The 20504-nt window shown below is 42.0% G+C and overlaps 1 protein-coding gene across 4 annotated transcripts in view; it reads right to left on the reverse strand.

Annotated features, from left to right (window-relative positions):
- The window catches only part of LOC118943825 (DNA-directed RNA polymerase III subunit RPC1), a 77051-nt gene extending 68631 nt beyond the window's left edge, over positions 1–8420 (reverse strand). For 2 of the 4 annotated variants that reach the window (XM_036959860.1, XM_036959859.1), the window contains exons 1-8: positions 8185–8420; positions 7507–7642; positions 6705–6842; positions 4958–5129; positions 4636–4790; positions 3310–3549; positions 2364–2526; positions 1938–2074 (exon numbers count right to left, since the gene is read on the reverse strand). In XM_036959860.1, the coding sequence (XP_036815755.1) occupies positions 1938–2074; positions 2364–2526; positions 3310–3549; positions 4636–4790; positions 4958–5129; positions 6705–6842; positions 7507–7642; positions 8185–8228 (1185 nt within the window). In that variant the 5' untranslated portion in view covers positions 8229–8420. The other 2 variants (XM_036959861.1, XM_036959862.1) reach the window with 2 other exon arrangements.
- Between the last annotated feature and the right edge of the window lie 12084 nt (positions 8421–20504).

Raw genomic sequence — 20504 nt, forward strand, 5'->3', positions numbered from 1 at the left:
CACTAGAACTGGGATCATTAAGTCTTTTTGACCTGAGGACTACAACAGAAACAGTAGTCACATGTTGCTGCTACTAGAACAGTAGTCACATGTTGCTGCTACTAGAACAGTAATCACATGTTGCTGCTACTAGAACAGTAGTCACATGTTGCTGCTACTAGAACAGTAGTCACATGTTGCTGCTACTAGAACTGGGATCATTAAGTCTTTTTGACCTGAGGACTACAACAGAAACAGTAATCACATGTTGCTGCTACTAGAACTGGGATCATTAAGTCTTTTTGACCTGAGGACTACAACAGAAACAGTAGTCACATGTTGCTGCTACTAGAACTGGGATCATTAAGTCTTTTTGACCTGAGGACTACAACAGAAACAGTAGTCACATGTTGCTGCTACTAGAACAGTAGTCACATGTTGCTGCTACTAGAACAGTAGTCACAAGTTGCTGCTACTAGAACAGTAGTCACATGTTGCTGCTACTAGAACTGGGATCATTTAGTCTTTTTGACCTGAGGACTACAACAGAAACAGTAGTCACATGTTGCTGCTACTAGAACAGTAGTCACATGTTGCTGCTACTAGAACAGTAGTCACAAGTTGCTGCTACTAGAACAGTAGTCACATGTTGCTGCTACTAGAACTGGGATCATTTAGTCTTTTTGACCTGAGGACTACAACAGAAACAGTAGTCACATGTTGCTGCTACTAGAACAGTAGTCACATGTTGCTGCTACTAGAACTGGGATCATTTAGTCTTTTTGACCTGAGGACTACAACAGAAACAGTAGTCACATGTTGCTGCTACTAGAACAGTAGTCACATGTTGCTGCTACTAGAACAGTAGTCACAAGTTGCTGCTACTAGAACAGTAGTCACATGTTGCTGCTACTAGAACAGTAGTCACATGTTGCTGCTACTAGAACAGTAGTCACATGTTGCTGCTACTAGAACAGTAGTCACATGTTGCTGCTACTAGAACAGTAGTCACATGTTGCTGCTACTAGAACAGTAGTCACATGTTGCTGCTACTAGAACAGTAGTCACAAGTTGCTGCTACTAGAACAGTAGTCACATGTTGCTGCTACTAGAACAGTAGTCACATGTTGCTGCTACTAGAACAGTAGTCACATGTTGCTGCTACTAGAACAGTAGTCACATGTTGCTGCTACTAGAACTGGGATCATTAAGTCTTTTTGACCTGAGGACTACAACAGAAACAGTAGTCACATGTTGCTGCTACTAGAACAGTAGTCACATGTTGCTGCTACTAGAACAGTAGTCACATGTTGCTGCTACTAGAACTGGGATCATTAAGTCTTTTTGACCTGAGGACTACAACAGAAACAGTAGTCACAAGTTGCTGCTACTAGAACTGGGATCATTAAGTCTTTTTGACCTGAGGACTACAACAGAAACAGTAGTCACATGGAATAGATGTCCTGTTCTGATTCAAATCATTGTGGGAAGTTAGTTGAATCAAGAGCCATTCAGCCATGGCATTGTAAACAATTTATGGCTAGCTAGCTAGCTAACGTTAGCATAATTAGATGGTTACTTCTGTACAAATGAATGTTTTTTTGCTGTCATCTAAAGAAATGCCTGAGAATGTGTTTACGGTAGAAGTATCTGTACGGTTTCCATCAAAACTGTTGCTCAAAGCTGTGCGCACGACACACTACAATAGAGACAGACAAGCGCTACTGAGACCGTGTGCTCACTGACAGGTACACAGCACAGAGCGTGTTGTGTGTTGCGCTTATAAGGGTCCCTACTGAAACACGTGCGCTTAAAAAGGTTCCGGGGTAAAGAAATGGAGAAGCAATTAAAAGCGTCAAAGAAATTAACAGCATTAAAAAGTGTTAACGTGGAAAGCCCTAATTATTATAAAGCCTTTATAAAAGTTGTAGTTAAAGTGTGGCCAATAAGAATCTTACCTTCTCTGGGTAGGTCAGGATTTTGGCTACGTGCACAGGGACAGCCACCTCATCAATCCGCAAGTTGGGGTCTGGAGAGATGACCGTTCTCCCAGAGAAATCCACTCTCTTCCCCGAGAGGTTTCCACGGAATCGCCCTGAGAGAGAGACACCACGAACCATCAATAACCGAGTGTCTCCAAAGGCAGCAGTGGAGAATAACTATAGTTTGTAATTAAATGGCTCCACAATCAACTAGGATACTTTCTGTTTCTGACTCAGCTGTGTAAATAAACTACATTGTTTATGACAAAAGACATGACATTGACATGAATTTAGTGTCAACTATCAATAAATACGATGTGACCACAGAACTAGAAATCAGAATAGACAACAGGTAACTATTAAAAAGTTAGAATTAAAAATCAACATTTATATGAGCGAGACCTTGTTTGCCCTTGAGTCTCTGAACGAAGCCTCTGGTCCACTTCTTAGGGGCCATGTTGAGGGGGATGCCAGAGAGCTCACTGTTGATGTAGAGAGCACATTGCAGCTGGAGGAAGTCCCAGTCCTCCATGATCATCTGGGTCTTGGCCCCTGACATACGGTGCTGTGGGACGGCATGGGAGGCGGGCAGAACAACTCATTCATCACTCAACATTCATTAGACAACAACAATAACATCAACATCAAACCACCTTATTGTCTAATGTGAATTGGAAATTATAACTTTTTTTTTGTCTTGTGTTATTGCTTTCATAAAAAGGCACAGGAGGTTTTCCTGAGCTGACCAACTAGTTAGTAATAGCCTACTGGGGCCCAGAGGTTTTCCTGAGCTGACCAACTAGTTAGTAATAGCCTACTGGGGCCCAGAGGTTTTCCTGAGCTGACCAACTAGTTAGTAATAGCCTACTGGGGCCCAGAGGTTTTCCTCAGCTGACCAACTAGTTAGTAATAGCCTACTGGGGCCTAGAGGTTTTCCTCAGCTGACCAACTAGTTAGTAATAGCCTACTGGGGCCCAGAGGTTTTCCTCAGCTGACCAACTAGTTAGTAATAGCCTACTGGGGCCCAGAGGTTTTCCTCAGCTGACCAACTAGTTAGTAATAGCCTACTGGGGCTCAGAGGTTTTCCTCAGCTGACCAACTAGTTAGTAATAGCCTACTGGGGGGCCCAGAGGTTTTCCTCAGCTGACCAACTAGTTAGTAATAGCCTACTGGGGCCACAGAGGTTTTCCTGGTCAGTTCATGGAAAAACTCCCGGGCCGATTAATAAAACAATTAATCACAAATTCATTGACACTTCCTGCTACTCTCCCAATCCCATGACGCCCACCTTCTCTATGACATCATACGAAAAAAATGTATAAATTTGATGTAAATGTAATGTACCCACCTTCTTGATGACGTCATTGAGGAAGATGATCTCTGTGAGCTTCATGGTGAGGTCATCCTCATTAGTGCCTGACTTGAGGTCTGAGATGACAGAGGGGCGGATGCAGAGCGGGGGTACCAGCAGGCGGGTGAGGATGAGGTCTGCAGGCTTACCTGCCTCAGGGTTCATCAGGAGCAGGGGAATGTCCTCCGCTGGTATCCTCCTGAAGAGGTTCAGCACCACTAGAGGACTCAGGTTCTCCTGGAAACCACAGGACATGAAGGTCAGTCAGCATTTAAAACCATAAGGGCCAGTTTCCCAGATTCAGACAGACATATCTTGAAGAGGTTCAGCACCACTAGAGGACCCAGGTTCTCCTGGAAACCACAAGACATGAAGGTCAATCAGCATTTACAACCATAAGGGCCAATTTCCCAGATTCAGACAGACATATTTTGAAGAGGTTCAGCACCACTAGAGGACTCAGGTTCTCCTGGAAACCACAAGACATGAAGGTCAGTCAGCATTTAAAACCATAAGGGCCAGTTTCCCAGATTCAGACAGACACATTTTGAAGAGGTTCAGCACCACCACTCAGGTTCTCCTGGAAACCACAGGACATGAAGGTCAATCAGCATTTAAAACCATAAGGGCCAGTTTCCCAGATTCAGACAGACACATTTTGAAGAGGTTCAGCACCACCTAGAGGACTCAGGTTCTCCGTCGGGGTGAAAGACATGATAGGTCAGCATTTAAAACCAGTGTGATCCAGTTGATAAGGAGAGTGTGACTCTAGTAATACCAGGTTCTCCGTCGGGGTGAAAGACATGATCGGTCAGCATTTAAAACCAGAGTGACCCAGTTGGTTAGAAGAGTGTGACTCTAGTAATAATAGGTTCTGTTTGTTCAATTCCGACAAGCTTCCCATATACTAACCCTGTATGAACTCTGTTACTGTTACTGTAAATCACTGCTAAGTGAAAAACATACAAAACAAACCATTAACCTCATATGACCTCTACAAAGTAGGCATGTAAACTGTTAAAAGTTGCCCTAGTTGCCTTCAACGTGACTCGCCTGAGCCCTGTTAAGCAAGCCCTAGTTGCCTTCAACGTGACTCACCTGAGCCCTGTTAAGCAAGCCCTAGTTGCCTTCAACGTGACTCACCTGAGCCCTGTTAAGCAAGCCCTGGTTGCCTTCAACGTGACTCACCTGAGCCCTGTTAAGCAAGCCCTAGTTGCCTTCAACGTGACTGACCTGAGCCCTGTTAAGCAAGCCCTAGTTGCCTTCAACGTGACTCACCTGAGCCCTGTTAAGCAAGCCCTAGTTGCCTTCAACGTGACTCACCTGAGCCCTGTTAAGCAAGCCCTCCACTTCTTTGTTGTGTTCTATTGCGATATCGAATGAGTTGAGAAAGTCTGATACTACAGTGTCCACCACTTTCTTGGTTGTCTTGTATTTCTCGTGGAGGATCTTCAGCAAGCCACACTTCTTTACTGGTCCTGTTAAATGGCAAGAACAAAGACATTATCAGTCACACCAACCACCACTTGGGCTTTGCTTTCAACTCAATTCAACTCAATTCAAATATAACTTCATATGTATTTTGGCCCAAATGTCAAAATTGAACCGTAAACAGTCAAAGACTAAGCTATTGTTGATACCCTACCATTTAACGTGGAGCAATTGAGACACATCGTCCTTTTGCGGCATTTGTCGGATATCTTCTTCTTCATTCCTCGTTTCTGGAGGTATGCTAGGCCTGGCCTCTTCAACACATCCATAAACTGTAGTTTCTCCTCTTTGGTCAGCATGATGTGAGAACACGTCTTACAGATCATCTGGAGGGACAACAATCACATGATGTCATAATGGAACAATTTGAACAACAATCACATGATGTCATAATGGAACAATTTGAACAACAATAACATGATGTCATAATGGGCAAATTTGAACAACAATAACATGATGTCATAATGGAACAATTTGAACAACAATAACATGATGTCATAATGGAACAATTTGAACAACAATAACATGATGTCATAATGGGCAAATTTGAACAACAATAACATGTCATAATGGGCCAGCTTGAACAACAATCACATGATGTTCTAATGGGCCATCTTGAACAACAATCACATGATGTTCTAACGGGCCAGCTTGAACAACAATCACATGATGTTCTAACGGGCCAGCTTGAACAAAAATCACATGATGTTCTAATGGGCCATCTTGAACAACAATCACATGATGTTCTAACGGGCCAGCTTGAACAACAATCACATGATGTTCTAATGGGCCATCTTGAACAACAATCACATGATGTTCTAATGGGCCATCTTGAACAACAATCACATGATGTTCTAACGGGCCAGCTTGAACAACAATCACATGATGTTCTAATGGGCCATCTTGAACAACAATCACATGATGTTCTAATGGGCCATCTTGAACAACAATCACATGATGTTCTAACGGGCCAGCTTGAACAACAATCACATGATGTTCTAACGGGCCAGCTTGAACAAAAATCACATGATGTTCTAATGGGCCAGCTTGAACAACAATCCCATAGCAAGAGTCAAAGAAATAACTATGATGATTTAATCAGGATGATCAGGTTGTGATGTAGGCTCCTCAGTGTGCAGTACAGTAATGTCATATTTAGTTTGCTACATTGTAGAAAGAGAGAAGATAAATATATACAAATAACTGCCAAAATAAAGGAAACATCAACATAAAGTGGGCGTTGGGCGATAACGAGCCGCCAGAACAGCTTTCCCCTTGGGATAGATTCTACAAGTGTCTGGAACTCTATTAGAGGGATGCGACACCCTTCTACGAGAAATTCCATCATTTGGTGTTTTGTTGATTGATGGTGGAGGAAAACGCTGTCCCAGGTGTCGCTCCAGAATCTCCCATAAGTGTTCAATTGTGTTGAGATCTGGTGACTGAGACACACCCTTTAAACCCTCTATGCTCCTTTGATCCCCCTCTTTCAAAGTCACTGAGATCTCTTCTTCTAGCCATGGTAGCCAAGATTTTTTTATTTTTTATTTTATTTGACCTTTATTTAACCAGGCAAGTCAGTTAAGAACACATTCTTATTTTCAATGACGGCCTGGAAACAGTGGGTTTAACTGCCTGTTCAGGGGCAGAACGACAGATTTGTACCTTGTCAGCTCCGGGGTTTGAACTCACAACCTTCCGGTTACTAGTCCAACGCTCTAACCACTGGGCAACTGAGCATTCTTATACATGACCCTAAGCATGATGGGATGGTAATTGCTTAATTAACTCAGGATACCACACCTGTGTTGGAAGCACCTGCATTCTATACATCCTACTTGTATCCCTCATTTACTCAAGTGTTTCCTTTATTTTGGCAGTTACTGTCATAGTGAACTTGCCTGTAGGATTCCAATGGTGGCTTTGAAATAGCCCACATGAAAACAGGGCATCTCCAGGTCCAGATACCCATAGTGTCCCAGACAGTCAGCCAGGTTCTTCCCACACGTCTCACAAGGACGATCCTTCTCACTGGTGCCCTGGAATATAACATGACAGTTGGGTCACAACCACCAATAGAGAAGGCCAAGAGTTTGCAAAGCTGTCATCAAGGGCAAAGGGTGGCTACTTTGAAGAACTTAACAAATCTAAAATAGATTTTGATTTGTTTAACACTGTTTTTGGTTACTACATGATTCCGTATGTGTTATTTCAAAGTTGTTGTCTTCACTATTATTCTACAATGTAGAAAATAGTAAAAAATAAAGAAAAACCTTTGAATGAGTAGGTGTTCTAAACCTTTTGACCGGTAGTGTACCATGTGATGATGCAGTACTCAATAGGGTGGTGTGTGTATGTATGTGTGTATGTGTACACGTGTCAGCCCTACCATGTGATGATCCACTACTCAATAGGGTGGTGTGTGTGTGTGTGTGTATGTATGTGTGTGTATGTATATGTATGTGTGTATGTGTACACGTGTCAGCCCTACCATGTGATGATCCACTACTCAATAGGGTGGTGTGTGTGTCTGTGTGTGTATGTATGTGTGTGTATGTATGTGTGTATGTATGTGTGTATGTGTACACGTGTCAGCCCTACCATGTGATGATCCACTACTCAATAGGGTGGTGTGTGTGTGTATGTATGTATGTGTGTGTATGTATGTGTGTATGTATGTGTGTACACACGTGTCAGCCCTACCATGCGATGATCCAGTACTCCGTATGGTAGAGGAGTATGGCTGGTGTCCTGGCTGTACAGGTTCTTACTGACCACTTGGATATGAGCCTGCTGTCTCATCTGTTCAGCCGACTTCATCCCAAAACAGATGTGGCTTCTGTTGACATAAATGGAATAGATAGCCAACTCAGCATAGGGGTTAAATTAAACACTGGCTACTAAGTCAACTAGCAAATAGGTCCTACCCAAGCAAGAACTGCCAATGATAACAAGCTATAGTTTAGGGGTCAATTGGGAGTCTATTAGTAATGCATGCATTGCCTTGCTGGATGTCTACTTGAGGCTACTTGGTAGTTGGTTGGAATGCAGATTCCCTGCTACACGTCATGCTTTACCATGTACTCAGCAAGAGTGCCAGTGGTCATGGCAACACGAGCTCGATATCCTGCCACCTTAGCCAGGTGGAGATGTGATGTGATTGTTTGTTTAGCTAGCTAGCTTTCTAAAACGTGTTTCCAGCATTGCTGACCCTGTTCAAATCAATGATGCAATTGCAAAAAGCTATCTAACTTAGCTATGAAAAGCAAGCTCATGTTACAAATTGCAAGCTACTTTAGGCAAATATTTACGAACAATACTCATAGCTGGGGGAAATATTAATTGCTAATGGCTAGCATCTAGCTAGCTGGACAAACTTACATTTTTTTGGCCACATCGGTCTCTCTAAACTGCTCTTTCACCATCGTGACTTCTGTTTGTCCCCGCCAACCTCCGGCAGAAATACAGATCTAGGACATAAACTGTTATTTTCTACACTGTTGTTCACACTAAACTTGATATACAGTCATCACACTATCACTTGTCGTTCCCAAATCCCATGTTGTAGCTGGAAATGCAGTGAAACAACGTGAACCATGAATTCATATGACAACGACATGCACACATCCGGTTCAAGAGCGCCCCATGAACGAGAGAGAGGTTATCCATCAGCAACTGCCCTCCAGTGGGCCAAAAAAGTATTACATAAACATCGAGGAAACGGGTGTAGGAATACATTTCCACTAGAGGTCAGTCGTAGCTACATGGATTAATAACAGATAGGCAACTAACTACATGTTCCTTGTAGAATAGACCAAATCTGTCTGAAAAATTCATATGGACTTTTTTTTTTAACCTCCTCTAGTGCGGGACCCATGGGAGTTGTAGTTTTAAGTGGGAAAAAAAAACGCAATACAGTATACAATAATATAAGCAATTTAGCAAACACTTTTATCCAAACCACTTAGTCCTATGTGGCTCGGTCTGTAGAGCATTGCACTTGCAACGCCAAAAGTCACGTATTAATTACAGGTTGGATGGTGTATCAATACACCTAGTCACTACCAATATATATATTTTAAATTTAACTATGCAAGTCAGTTTAGAACAAATTCTTATTTACAATGACAGCATATCCCGGCCAAACCTATACGACGCTGGGCCAATTGTGCACCGCCCTATGGGACTCCCAATCACAGCCAGATGTGATACAGCCTGGATTTGAACCATGCTCACTGAGATGCGGTGCCTTAGACCGCTGCGCCATTTGAGAGGCCAAGAAACAGGTGTCCTTCCTAACTCAGTTGCCGGAGAGGAAGGAAACCGCTCAGGGATTTCACAATGCACCCAATGGTAACTTAAAAACAGTTACAGAGTTTAATGGCTGTGGTAGGAGAAAACTGAGGATGGATCAACAACATTGTTACTCCACAATACTAACCTCATTGACAGAGTGAAAAGAAGGAAGCCTGTATAGAATAAGCATATTCCAAAACATGCATCCTGTTTGCAACAAGGCACTAAAGTAATACTGCAACAAAAGTTGGCAAAGCAATTCACTTTTTGTCCTGAATACAAAATGGTATGTTTGGTGCAATACAACACATTACTGAGTACCACTCTCCATATGTTCAAGCATAGTGGTGCCTGCATCATGTTATGGGTATGCTTTAATCGTTAAGGACTGGGGAGTTTTTGAGGATATAACATTCATGAATGGAGCTAAGCACTGGAGTTACTTACCAAGAAGACAGTGAATGTTCCTGAGTTACAGTTTTGACTCAAATCTGCTTGAAAAATCTATGGCAAGACTTGAAAATGGTTGTCTACAAATGATCAACAACCAATTTTACAGAGCTTGAAGAATTTTGAAAAGACTAACCGCCAAATGTCATTCTAACATGTATTTGACTCAGGGGTGTGAATACTGATGTAAATTATATAATATACCTGTATTTTCTTTTCAATAAATGAGCAAATATTTCTAAAAAAACATGTTTTCACTTTGTCATTATGGGATATTGTTTGTAGATGGTTGGCAAAAATAAATATCCAGGCTGTAACAAAACAAAATGTGAAATAAGTCAAGGGGTATGAATACTTTCTGAAGGCACGTATTAAGTAACCACACCCATTATTCCATTTGTAATGTAACAGAACACATCATACGCAACGGAGGGACACAAATTTACATTCCATATCTTACGTCTGTTTAATGTGAACGGGCTGACATTGACACACATTCTAATTCTGGCACCAATGCCACTGTTATTAGATAGAAGATATTTACTTGGAGTGTTTTTGGGGTGAGAGAACATTCTCACCATGCAGACTTTATGACAGGCCCTGGAGGCAGGGGAGGGGGGGGGGGGGGGGGGTTATACAAGTTAGAATACTGTCATTGTTCATATTTGAGGTATTTTGGCTGGGCCTTGGGAGGATCAGATAGTAACTCTTGATCCAATACATTCTAAAGGTGCTGTAAACGACTGGGTCCGTGCTCGCCCAGCGGTTCTATCAGCACAGACAGGTGTTTGGCTGGGCCTTGGGAGGATCAGATAGTAACTCTTGATCCAATACATTCTAAAGGCGCTGTAAACGACTGGGTCCGTGCTCGCCAAGCGGTTCTATCAGCACAGACAGGTGTTTGGCTGAGGCAACCTAGCGCCTTGGCTCACGTCAGCATTTTTCCAATATTTCTGTGAGCGCTCTCCAATTCCGGTGTACGGTGGGATCCTCTTACTGCTCAGACCTAATGAGAGAGAATCCCAGAACTGGTGCAGCTTGAAAGACCTAGCCTAGAAGATGTAGCCAACTGTTCTCTTCCAGTTTTTACTGCTGCTGTTTAATTATTTGTTACTTTTATTATTATTAATTTTTTTACTTAACACTTATTTTTCTTAAAATTGCATTGTTGGTTAAGAGCTTTAAGTCAGCATTTCACTGTTGTATTCAGCACATGTGACAAATACAATGCGATTTGATTTGATAATGGGATATTGTGTGTCGATGGGTGACAATCAAATGATTCAGGCTGTAAAATGTGTAACAAGTCAAGGGGTAGGAATACTTTCTGAAGGCTATTATTATGAACCCCCTGGCCGAGAAAAGTTTTTACAAATTTGTTTAGCCTTTTAGCCTATTTACATTATTCCTAATCGTCAAAGTCTCTACTAACATAAATGGTGCAATATTTATTCCTGTCGTTTATCCTGTATCTTTATCCTATATCACCACCTCTGTCCAGAGACCCATCTAGCTACCCCATCAGTACCTCTGTCCAGAGACCCATCTAGCTACCCCATCAGTACCTCTGTCCAGAGACCCATCTAGCTACCCCATCAGTACCTCTGTCCAGAGACCCATCTAGCTACCCCATCAGTACCTCTGTCCAGAAACCCATCTAGCTACCCCATCAGTACCTCTGTCCAGAGACCCATCTAGCTATCCCATCAGTACCTCTGTCCAGAGACCCATCTAGCTATCCCATCAGTACCTCTGTCCAGACATTCTAGTCCATCACTACCTCTGTCCAGACATTCTAGTCCATCACTACCTCTGTCCAGACATTCTAGTCCATCACTACCTCTGTCCAGACATTCTAGTCCATCACTACCTCTGTCCAGACATTCTAGTCCATCACTACCTCTGTCCAGACATTCTAGTCCATCACTACCTCTGTCCAGACATTCTAGTCCATCACTACCTCTGTCCAGACATTCTAGTCCATCACTACCTCTGTCCAGACATTCTAACCCATTGCTGATCTCTCCAGGCATTCTATTCCATCACTGTCTCTGTCCAGGCAAATACATTTTTGAAGATGTTGTTTGTTACATGCCTTAATGAACATGACCCAGCTCGTGGGCTTTGCTAATTATTTTGCAAATCTCCAGATTTGTAAAGGACGTCACACTGCTTGCTTAGCGAGTACGACTTCCTCCCAATTCAGCCCAAACCTGGCGCAAACTCAGGACCTTTGCTTTGCTAGCAGACTTGACCGCCCTCCTGAAGTGTCTTACCAGTCGGTGCCACGTGAAAAGCTGTCTATTCCCTGGTGCAGGTGGGGACACTTCAGGCCGAGGAGGAAGTGTCACACATCCCCATGTGCTAAGCAAACAACATGTAGTATAACTATTCAACACAGTTAACCTCTCCACCCTGACCTCTGTGAGTCAACATGTAGTGTAACTATTCAACACAGTTAACCTCTCCACCCTGACCTCTGTGAGTCAACATGTTATATAAGTATTCAACACAGTTAACCTCTCCACCCTGACCTCTGTGAGTCAACATGTAGTATAACTATTCAACACAGTTAACCTCTCCACCCTGACCTCTGTGAGTCAACATGTTATATAAGTATTCAACACAGTTAACCTCTCCACCCTGACCTCTGTGAGTCAACATGTAGTGTAACTATTCAACACAGTTAACCTCTCCACCCTGACCTCTGTGAGTCAACATGTTATATAAGTATTCAACACAGTTAACCTCTCCACCCTGACCTCTGTGAGTCAACATGTAGTATAACTATTCAACACAGTTAACCTCTCCACCCTGACCTCTGGGAGTCAACATGTAGGGAAGGCTTCCTCTGACAGGTGGTTGGCCAGTCTATTTATAGACAACAAGTGCTCATGTTTTAGGAAACAGGGGATCAATGCAAGGGCTTCCTGGCAGTAAATATTTATGGACTACTGTGGTGTGTGTGTGTGCTCTGTTTAGGAAACAGGCAGGTGATCACTGCAGTAGATTAATGTGTGTGTGCTCTGTTTAGGAAACAGGCAGGTGATCACTGCAGTAGATTAATGTGTGTGTGTGCTCTGTTTAGGAAACAGGCAGGTGATCACTGCAGTAGATTAATGTGTGTGTGTGCTCTGTTTAGGAAACAGGCAGGTGATCACTGCAGTAGATTAATGTGTGTGTGTGTGTGTGCTCTGTTTAGGAAACAGGCAGGTGATCACTACAGTAGATTAATGTGTGTGTGTGTGTGTGCTCTGTTTAGGAAACAGGCAGGTGATCACTGCAGTAGAGTAATGTGTGTGTGTGCTCTGTTTAGGAAACAGGCAGGTGATCACTGCAGTAGATTAATGTGTGTAGAAGGAAACATAATGAAAAATACTTCAAAGCGTTAAATACAGTAAATGTGACTCCAAAATGGGCACAAAATAATCTGAAACACAACCAAAACAAACAGCAAAATAATCTGAAACACAACCAAAACAAACAGCAAAATAATCTGAAACACAACCAAAACAAACAGCAAAATAATCTGAAACATAACCAAAACAAACAGCAAAATAATCTGAAACACAATCAAAACAAACAGCAAAATAATCTGAAACATAACCAAAACAAACAGCAAAATAATCTGAAACACAACCAAAACAAACAGCAATATAATCTGAAACACAATCAAAACAAACAGCAAAATAATCTGAAACACAACCAAAACAAACAGCAAAATAATCTGAAACACGACCAAAACAAACAGCAAAATAATCTGAAACACAACCAAAACAAACAGCAAAATAATCTGAAACACAATCAAAACAAACAGCAAAATAATCTGAAACACAACCAAAACAAACAGCAAAATAATCTGAAACACGACCAAAACAAACAGCAATACATTTTAAGAGTGCAAATTGCGAACTATGAATATGGGAGCAAATGCTTAACTTTTTACTACTTTAATATACAGAAGTGAATTAGTCCCAATACTTTAAGTTCCCCCTAAAATGAGGGGGACTACTATGTACAAAAACTGCATGGTTCCCCCGACATGGATGAAAGAACCCTCAAATTAAAGCTGACAACACTTTAACCTCACAGTCATTGTATCATATGAATTCCAAAGTGCTGGAGTACAGATCCAAAACAACAACAAAAATGCATCACAGTCCCAATACTTTTGGAACTCACCGTGTTCTAAATAGCATGAGCAGTGCACCTTGTACCAGAACGCAATTAAAAGATAAACTACAGTGCCTTGCGAAAGTATTAGGCCCCCTTGAACTTTGTGACCTTTTGCCACATTTCAGGCTTCAAACATAAAGATATAAAACTTTTTTTGTGAAGAATCAACAACAAGTGGGACACAATCATGAAGTGGAACGACATTTATTGGATATTTCAAACTTTTTTAACAAGTCAAAAACTGAAAAATTGGGCGTGCAAAATTATTCAGTCCCCTTAAGTTAATACTTTGTAGCGCCACCTTTTTCTGCGATTACAGCTGTAAGTCGCTTGGGGTATGTCTCTATCAGTTTTGCACATCGAGAGACTGACATTTTTTCCCATTCCTACTTGCAAAACAGCTCGAGCTCAGTGAGGTTGGACGGAGAGCATTTGTGAACAGCAGTTTTCAGTTCTTTCCACAGATTCTCGATTGGATTCAGGTCTGGACTTTGACTTGGCCATTCTAACACCTGGATATGTTTATTTTTTAACCATTCCATTGTAGATTTTTGATGTTTTTTTGGATGTTTTGGATCATTGTCTTGTTGGAAGACAAATCTCCGTCCCAGTCTCAGGTCTTTTGCAGACTCCATCAGGTTTTCTTCCAGAATGGTCCTGTATTTGGCTCCATCCATCTTCCCATCAATTTTAACCATCTTCCCTGTCCCTGCTGAAGAAAAGCAGGCCCAAACCATGATGCTGCCACCACCATGTTTGACAGTGGGGATGGTGTGTTCAGGGTGATGAGCTGTGTTGCTTTTACGCCAAACATAACGTTTTGCATTGTTGCCAAAAAGTTCAATTTTGGTTTCATCTGACCAGAGCACCTTCTTCCACATGTTTGGTGTGTCTCCCAGGTGGCTTGTGGCAAACTGTAAACGACACTTTTTATGGATATCTTTAAGAAATGGCTTTCTTCTTGCCACTCTTCCATAAAGGCCAGATTTGTGCAATATACGACTGATTGTTGTCCTATGGACAGAGTCTCCCACCTCAGCTGTAGATCTCTGCAGTTCATCCAGAGTGATCATGGGCCTCTTGGCTGCATCTCTGATCAGTCTTCTCCTTAAATGAGCTGAAAGTTTAGAGGGACGGCCAGGTCTTGGTAGATTTGCAGTGGTCTGATACTCCTTCCATTTCAATATTATCGCTTGCACAGTGCTCCTTGGGATGTTTAAATCTTGGGAAATCTTTTTGTATCCAAATCCGGCTTTAAACTTCTTCACAACAGTATCTCGGACCTGCCTGGTGTGTTCCTTGTTCTTCATGATGCTCTCTGCGCTTTTAACGGACCTTTGAGACTATCACAGTGCAGGTGCATTTATACGGAGACTTGATTACACACAGGTGGATTGTATTTATCATCATTAGTCATTTAGGTCAACATTGGATCATTCAGAGATCCTCACTGAACTTCTGGAGAGAGTTTGCTGCACTGAAAGTAAAGGGGCTGAATAATTTTGCACGCCCAATTTTTCAGTTTTTGATTTGTTAAAAAAGTTTGAAATATCCAATAAATGTCGTTCCACTTCATGATTGTGTCCCACTTGTTGTTGATTCTTCACAAAAAAATACAGTTTTATATCTTTATGTTTGAAGCCTGAAATGTGTCAAAAGGTCGCAAAGTTCAAGTGGGCCGAATACTTTCGCAAGGCACTGTATTTCATGAAATGCATTAGCAATACTCATTTAAACACTGAGTATTGCTATGCATTTCATGAAATATATAGTTGATATATTAATCAGTGTTAAATGAATTAGCATGATATTGATTCTTGACTACACCATTCACCACAGATGAATAGGGGAAACATACGTATCTTTGCTAACACCCTGCAGTCAGGTTTTCACACCAGTAGACTAGCTAGCTATGTAAACAACGCCCATCATCCAAACATCATCCAATTTGATTACTTTGATTTTGACTGTTCAGGGCCTTTCAACATGATTTTGACTGTTCTGGGTCTTTCAACATGATTCCAACATGATTTTGACTGTTCGGGGCCTTCAAGTGTATGTTTATTGGCTTTTAACTGTATCCTCTGCCTGCCAGAAATGATTGCCCCTCAGGGATGAATGAAGTTCATTAAACGTTATTGTAAATGGTAATGCTAATGTTTCTATTTGGCAGCGCAAGGGGAGACACGTCAGACTGAGGAGTGAGTTTCACAGATCCCCCCATCTGCAAACACAAGCAATAACAAGTCTATACCCATTTAGGAAAAAAGCATTTCATGTATTCAGTAACATTAGACTTATCCACATTTTCCAGAGGGTTCAAATTGCAATGAGTTAGAGGCTAGATAGCTTTGTCAGCATATCAGACACATAGCGGAGCCCTCCGACTTTTATGAGAGGGCTATAAATATATCCACAGTGGCGGGAAAGGTTGGAAGGAAAGCCAAACAGTCAGCCGAAATCAGGGGAGAACGACTGCGCCCCTCTCATTGAAGCCATGCAGTTCAAGGCCGACCTGGGTACTGCAGGCTGTCGTTTCCAGAAATATTCCATGGGTCAGACCCCCACATTTCATACCTTACGTCTGTTTAATGTGAATGGGCTGACATTGACACACAGTCTAATTCTGGCACCCATGCCACTGTTATTAGATAGAAGATATTTACTTGGAGTGTTTTTGGGGGTGAGAGAACATTCCCACCATGCAGACTTTATGACAGGCGCTGGGGGCAGGGGGGGGGGTTATACAAGTTAGAATACTGTCATCGTTCATATTTGAGGTATTTTGTCTGGGCCTTGGGAGGATCAGACTTTTTACTACATTAATATACAGAAGTGAATTAGTCCCAATACTTTAAGTTCCCCCTAAAATGAGGGGGCCAACTATGTACAAAAACTGCTGTGATTTCTACATGGTTCCCCCTAAAATGGGGGGGGACTACTATGTACAAAAACTGCTGTGATTTCTACATGGTTCCCCCTAAAATGGGGGGGACTACTATGTACAAAAACTGCTGTGATTTCTACATGGTTCCCCCTAAAATGGGGGGGGACTACTATGTACAAAAACTGCTGTGATTTCTACATGGTTCCCCCTAAAATGGGGGGGGACTACTATGTACAAAAACTGCTGTGATTTCTACATGGTTCCCCCTAAAATGGGGGGGGACTACTATGTACAAAAACTGCTGTGATTTCTACATGGTTCCCCCCGGCATGGATGAAAGTACCCTCAAATTAAAGCTGACTACACTTTAACCTCACAGTCATTGTATCATATGAAATCCAAAGTGCTGGAGTACAGATCCAAAACAACAACAAAAAAATGTGTCACAGCCTGTCACGTTCTGACCTTTATTTACGTTGTTTTGTATTTATTTAGTATGGTCAGGGCGTGAGTTGGGGTGGGCAGTCTATGTTTGTTTTTCTATGTTTTGGGGCATTTCTATGTTTCGGCCTAGTATGGTTCTCAATCAGAGGCAGGTGTCATTAGTTGTCTCTGATTGAGAATCATACTTAGGTAGCCTGGGTTGCACTGTTTGTTTGTGGGTGATTGTCTATGTTAGTGGCTTGTGTTCAGCACAGGTCTCATTTGTAGCGTCACGGTCGTCATTTTGTTTACTGGTTTTGTATAGTTTTCAGTGTTCAGTACTCTCTTGATTAAAGATTTACCATGGACACTTACCACGCCGCATATTGGTCCTCTGATCCTTTTCGCCTCTCCTCTTCAGATGAAGAGGAGGACGACCGTGACACAGTCCCAATACTTTTGGAACTCACTGTATCATAAATAGCATGAGCAGGGAACCTTGTACCAGCACGCAATTAAAATATAAACTATATATTTCATGAAATGCATTAGCAATACTCATTTAAACACTGAGTATTGCTATGCATTTCATGAAATATATAGTTGATATATTAATCAGTGTTAAATGAATTAGCATGATATTGATTCTTGACTACACCATTCACCACAGATGAATAGGGGAAACATATGTATCTTTTGCTAACACCCTGCAGTCAGGTTTTCACACCAGTAGACTAGCTAGCTATGTAAACAACGGCCATCATCCAAACATCATCCAATTGGATTACTTTGATTTTGACTGTTCTGGGCCTTTCAACATGATTCCAACATGATTTTGACTGTTCATGGCCTTTCAACATGATTTTGACTGATCAGGGCCTTTCAACATGATTTTGACTGATCAGGGCCTTTCAACATGATTTCGACTGATCAGGGCCTTTCAACATGATTTCAACATGATTTCAACATGATTTTGACTGTTCTGGGCCTTTCAACATGATTTCAACATGATTTTGACTGATCAGGGCCTTTCAACATGATTTCAACATGATTTCAACATGATTTCAACATGATTTTGACTGTTCTGGGCCTTTCAACATGATTTCAACATGATTTTGACTGATCAGGGCCTTTCAACATGATTTTGACTGATCAGGGCCTTTCAACATGATTTCAACATGATTTTGACTGATCAGGGCCTTTCAACATGATTTCAACATGATTCCAACATGATTTTGACTGTTCAGGGCCTTTCAACATGATTTTGACTGTTCAGGGCCTTTCAACATGATTTCAACATGATTTTGACTGTTCTGGGCCTTTCAATGTGACTTCAACATTGTTTGGGGCCTTAAAGTGTATGTTTATTGGCTTTTAACTGTATCCTATGCCTGCCAGAAATGATTGCCCCTTAGGGATGAATGAAGTTCATTAAACGTTATTGTAAATGGTAATGCTAATGTTTCTATTTGGCAGCGCAAGGGGAGACACGTCAGACTGAGGAGTGAGTTTCACAGATCCCCCCATCTGCAAACACAAGCAATAACAAGTCTATACCCATTTAGGAAAAAAGCATTTCATGTATTCAGTAACATTAGACTTATCCACATTTTCCAGAGGGTTCAAATTGCAATGAGTTAGAGGCTAGATAGCTTTGTCAGCATATCAGACACATAGCGGAGCCCTCCGACTTTTATGAGAGGGCTATAAATATATCCACAGTGGCGGGAAAGGTTGGAAGGAAAGCCAAACAGTCAGCCGAAATCAGGGGAGAACGACTGCGCCCCTCTCATTGAAGCCATGCAGTTCAAGGCCGACCTGGGTACTGCAGGCTGTCGTTCCCAGAAACAGTCCATGGGCCAGACCCCCACATTTGGGCCGTAGGGTTCACTTGGGGTGACGATGTCTCACAGTGATTTCGTTGAAGGTCTATGTCCCTGGAGCTGTAACACATGTGATAGCAGTGCAGAAATGGTAGCTTTCACTGTGTTTTCACATTTTCATCCCTCCATCCTATTCATTTCCCCCATAGGAGAGGGTAGGGATTTTACCCTATCACAAACAATGTCCGTACACAACAAGTTATTGCTCACACATACACCCAATACTCATTCAGTATATAATTGAAAAGCATTGATTCACAGCTATCCACTAGACACATTTTCGGGGATATGTTCAGGTCAACAGAACTTTGACCTTTGACATCTAGGGCACATATCAGAATTACCTGAATAAATTGCTTTTAAAAAGGAAACCCTAATACATTTTAAACTTTGTTTGACAAGTGGAGCTGACAGGTCATGACATCACCTTTCAAATGTATATAATATAACCAAATGTGACAGCAACACCTTCAACTATTGTTTAAAATTAGCCCATATTGTGCAATTGACATGAGAATGTTGGAAGTTACGTTTTTGGTTGGTAACTTTGGTGATATAAGCACCAAATTACATACACACGGGCTAGAACAGGTTTCTAAAAAGATTTGTAGATTACAAGACAATCACAGAAGACTTGTTCTAATATGGCTGCCAAACAACTCAATGGGGTCCCATTCGCATGACCATACCTGTATGAAATATAATTGTAGACGCACGCACACACACACACACACACACGCGCACACGCACGCACACACGCACACACACACACACACACACACACACACGCACGCGCACACGCACGCGCACACGCACGCGCACACGCACACACACACACACACACACACACACGCGCACACGCACGCACACACGCACACACACACACACACACACACGCACGCACGCACGCACGCACGCATGCACGCACACACACACCTTGCTCCCCCAGATGCTAATGTTCCAACAGCTTCAGCTGAAGGGGAGTTGTGGGATTCCCAGTTTTATTGATGTTCTCTGTTATGGACTTTACTTTTCTTGTCCTTGACTGTATTTTTCTACAACCTCTGTTGTCTTTACATTTGAAAGTGTACAAATAAAGCTGTCCAAGAATAAGCAGATATTTGACTGGTCTGTTTAATAGCCATATCAGGTATAAGTCTGTTTCCTTTACGTTAATGTCCTCTGGTGCACGGCTCAAATAGCAGCAGATCTGCCAACAAAGCAACGAAGCGATGCTAAATTACCTTAGAGATTGCTGTGGAAGCTGGATGTATTTCTGACCACTGAACATGGCCATATTGGGCTCGTAACTCATCTGTTGCTTTGGTAGACTGTACTTCTTGTAACTCTGCCATCGACTGTATGGGATGAAATTGGAGTTTCAAGAACAGCTCAGCAGTTGGAGTTTGATACTTTGACATCTCTATGTCATATGGTCATAAAGCAATCCCAAACAACCTTAGGCTGCATGTAATTCTGACTTCCAGTTTCGGGAATAGGGCGATTGGCAGGAGAAGGCTGCTGACAGGGGGGGGGGTAATAATTTTGACTACTTATTTGTCCAAAGATCTGTAAAGCTTCATGGA

Source organism: Oncorhynchus mykiss, chromosome 23 (genome assembly GCF_013265735.2).
Source record: "Oncorhynchus mykiss isolate Arlee chromosome 23, USDA_OmykA_1.1, whole genome shotgun sequence".
In the NCBI taxonomy this organism is placed as follows: domain Eukaryota; kingdom Metazoa; phylum Chordata; class Actinopteri; order Salmoniformes; family Salmonidae; genus Oncorhynchus; species Oncorhynchus mykiss.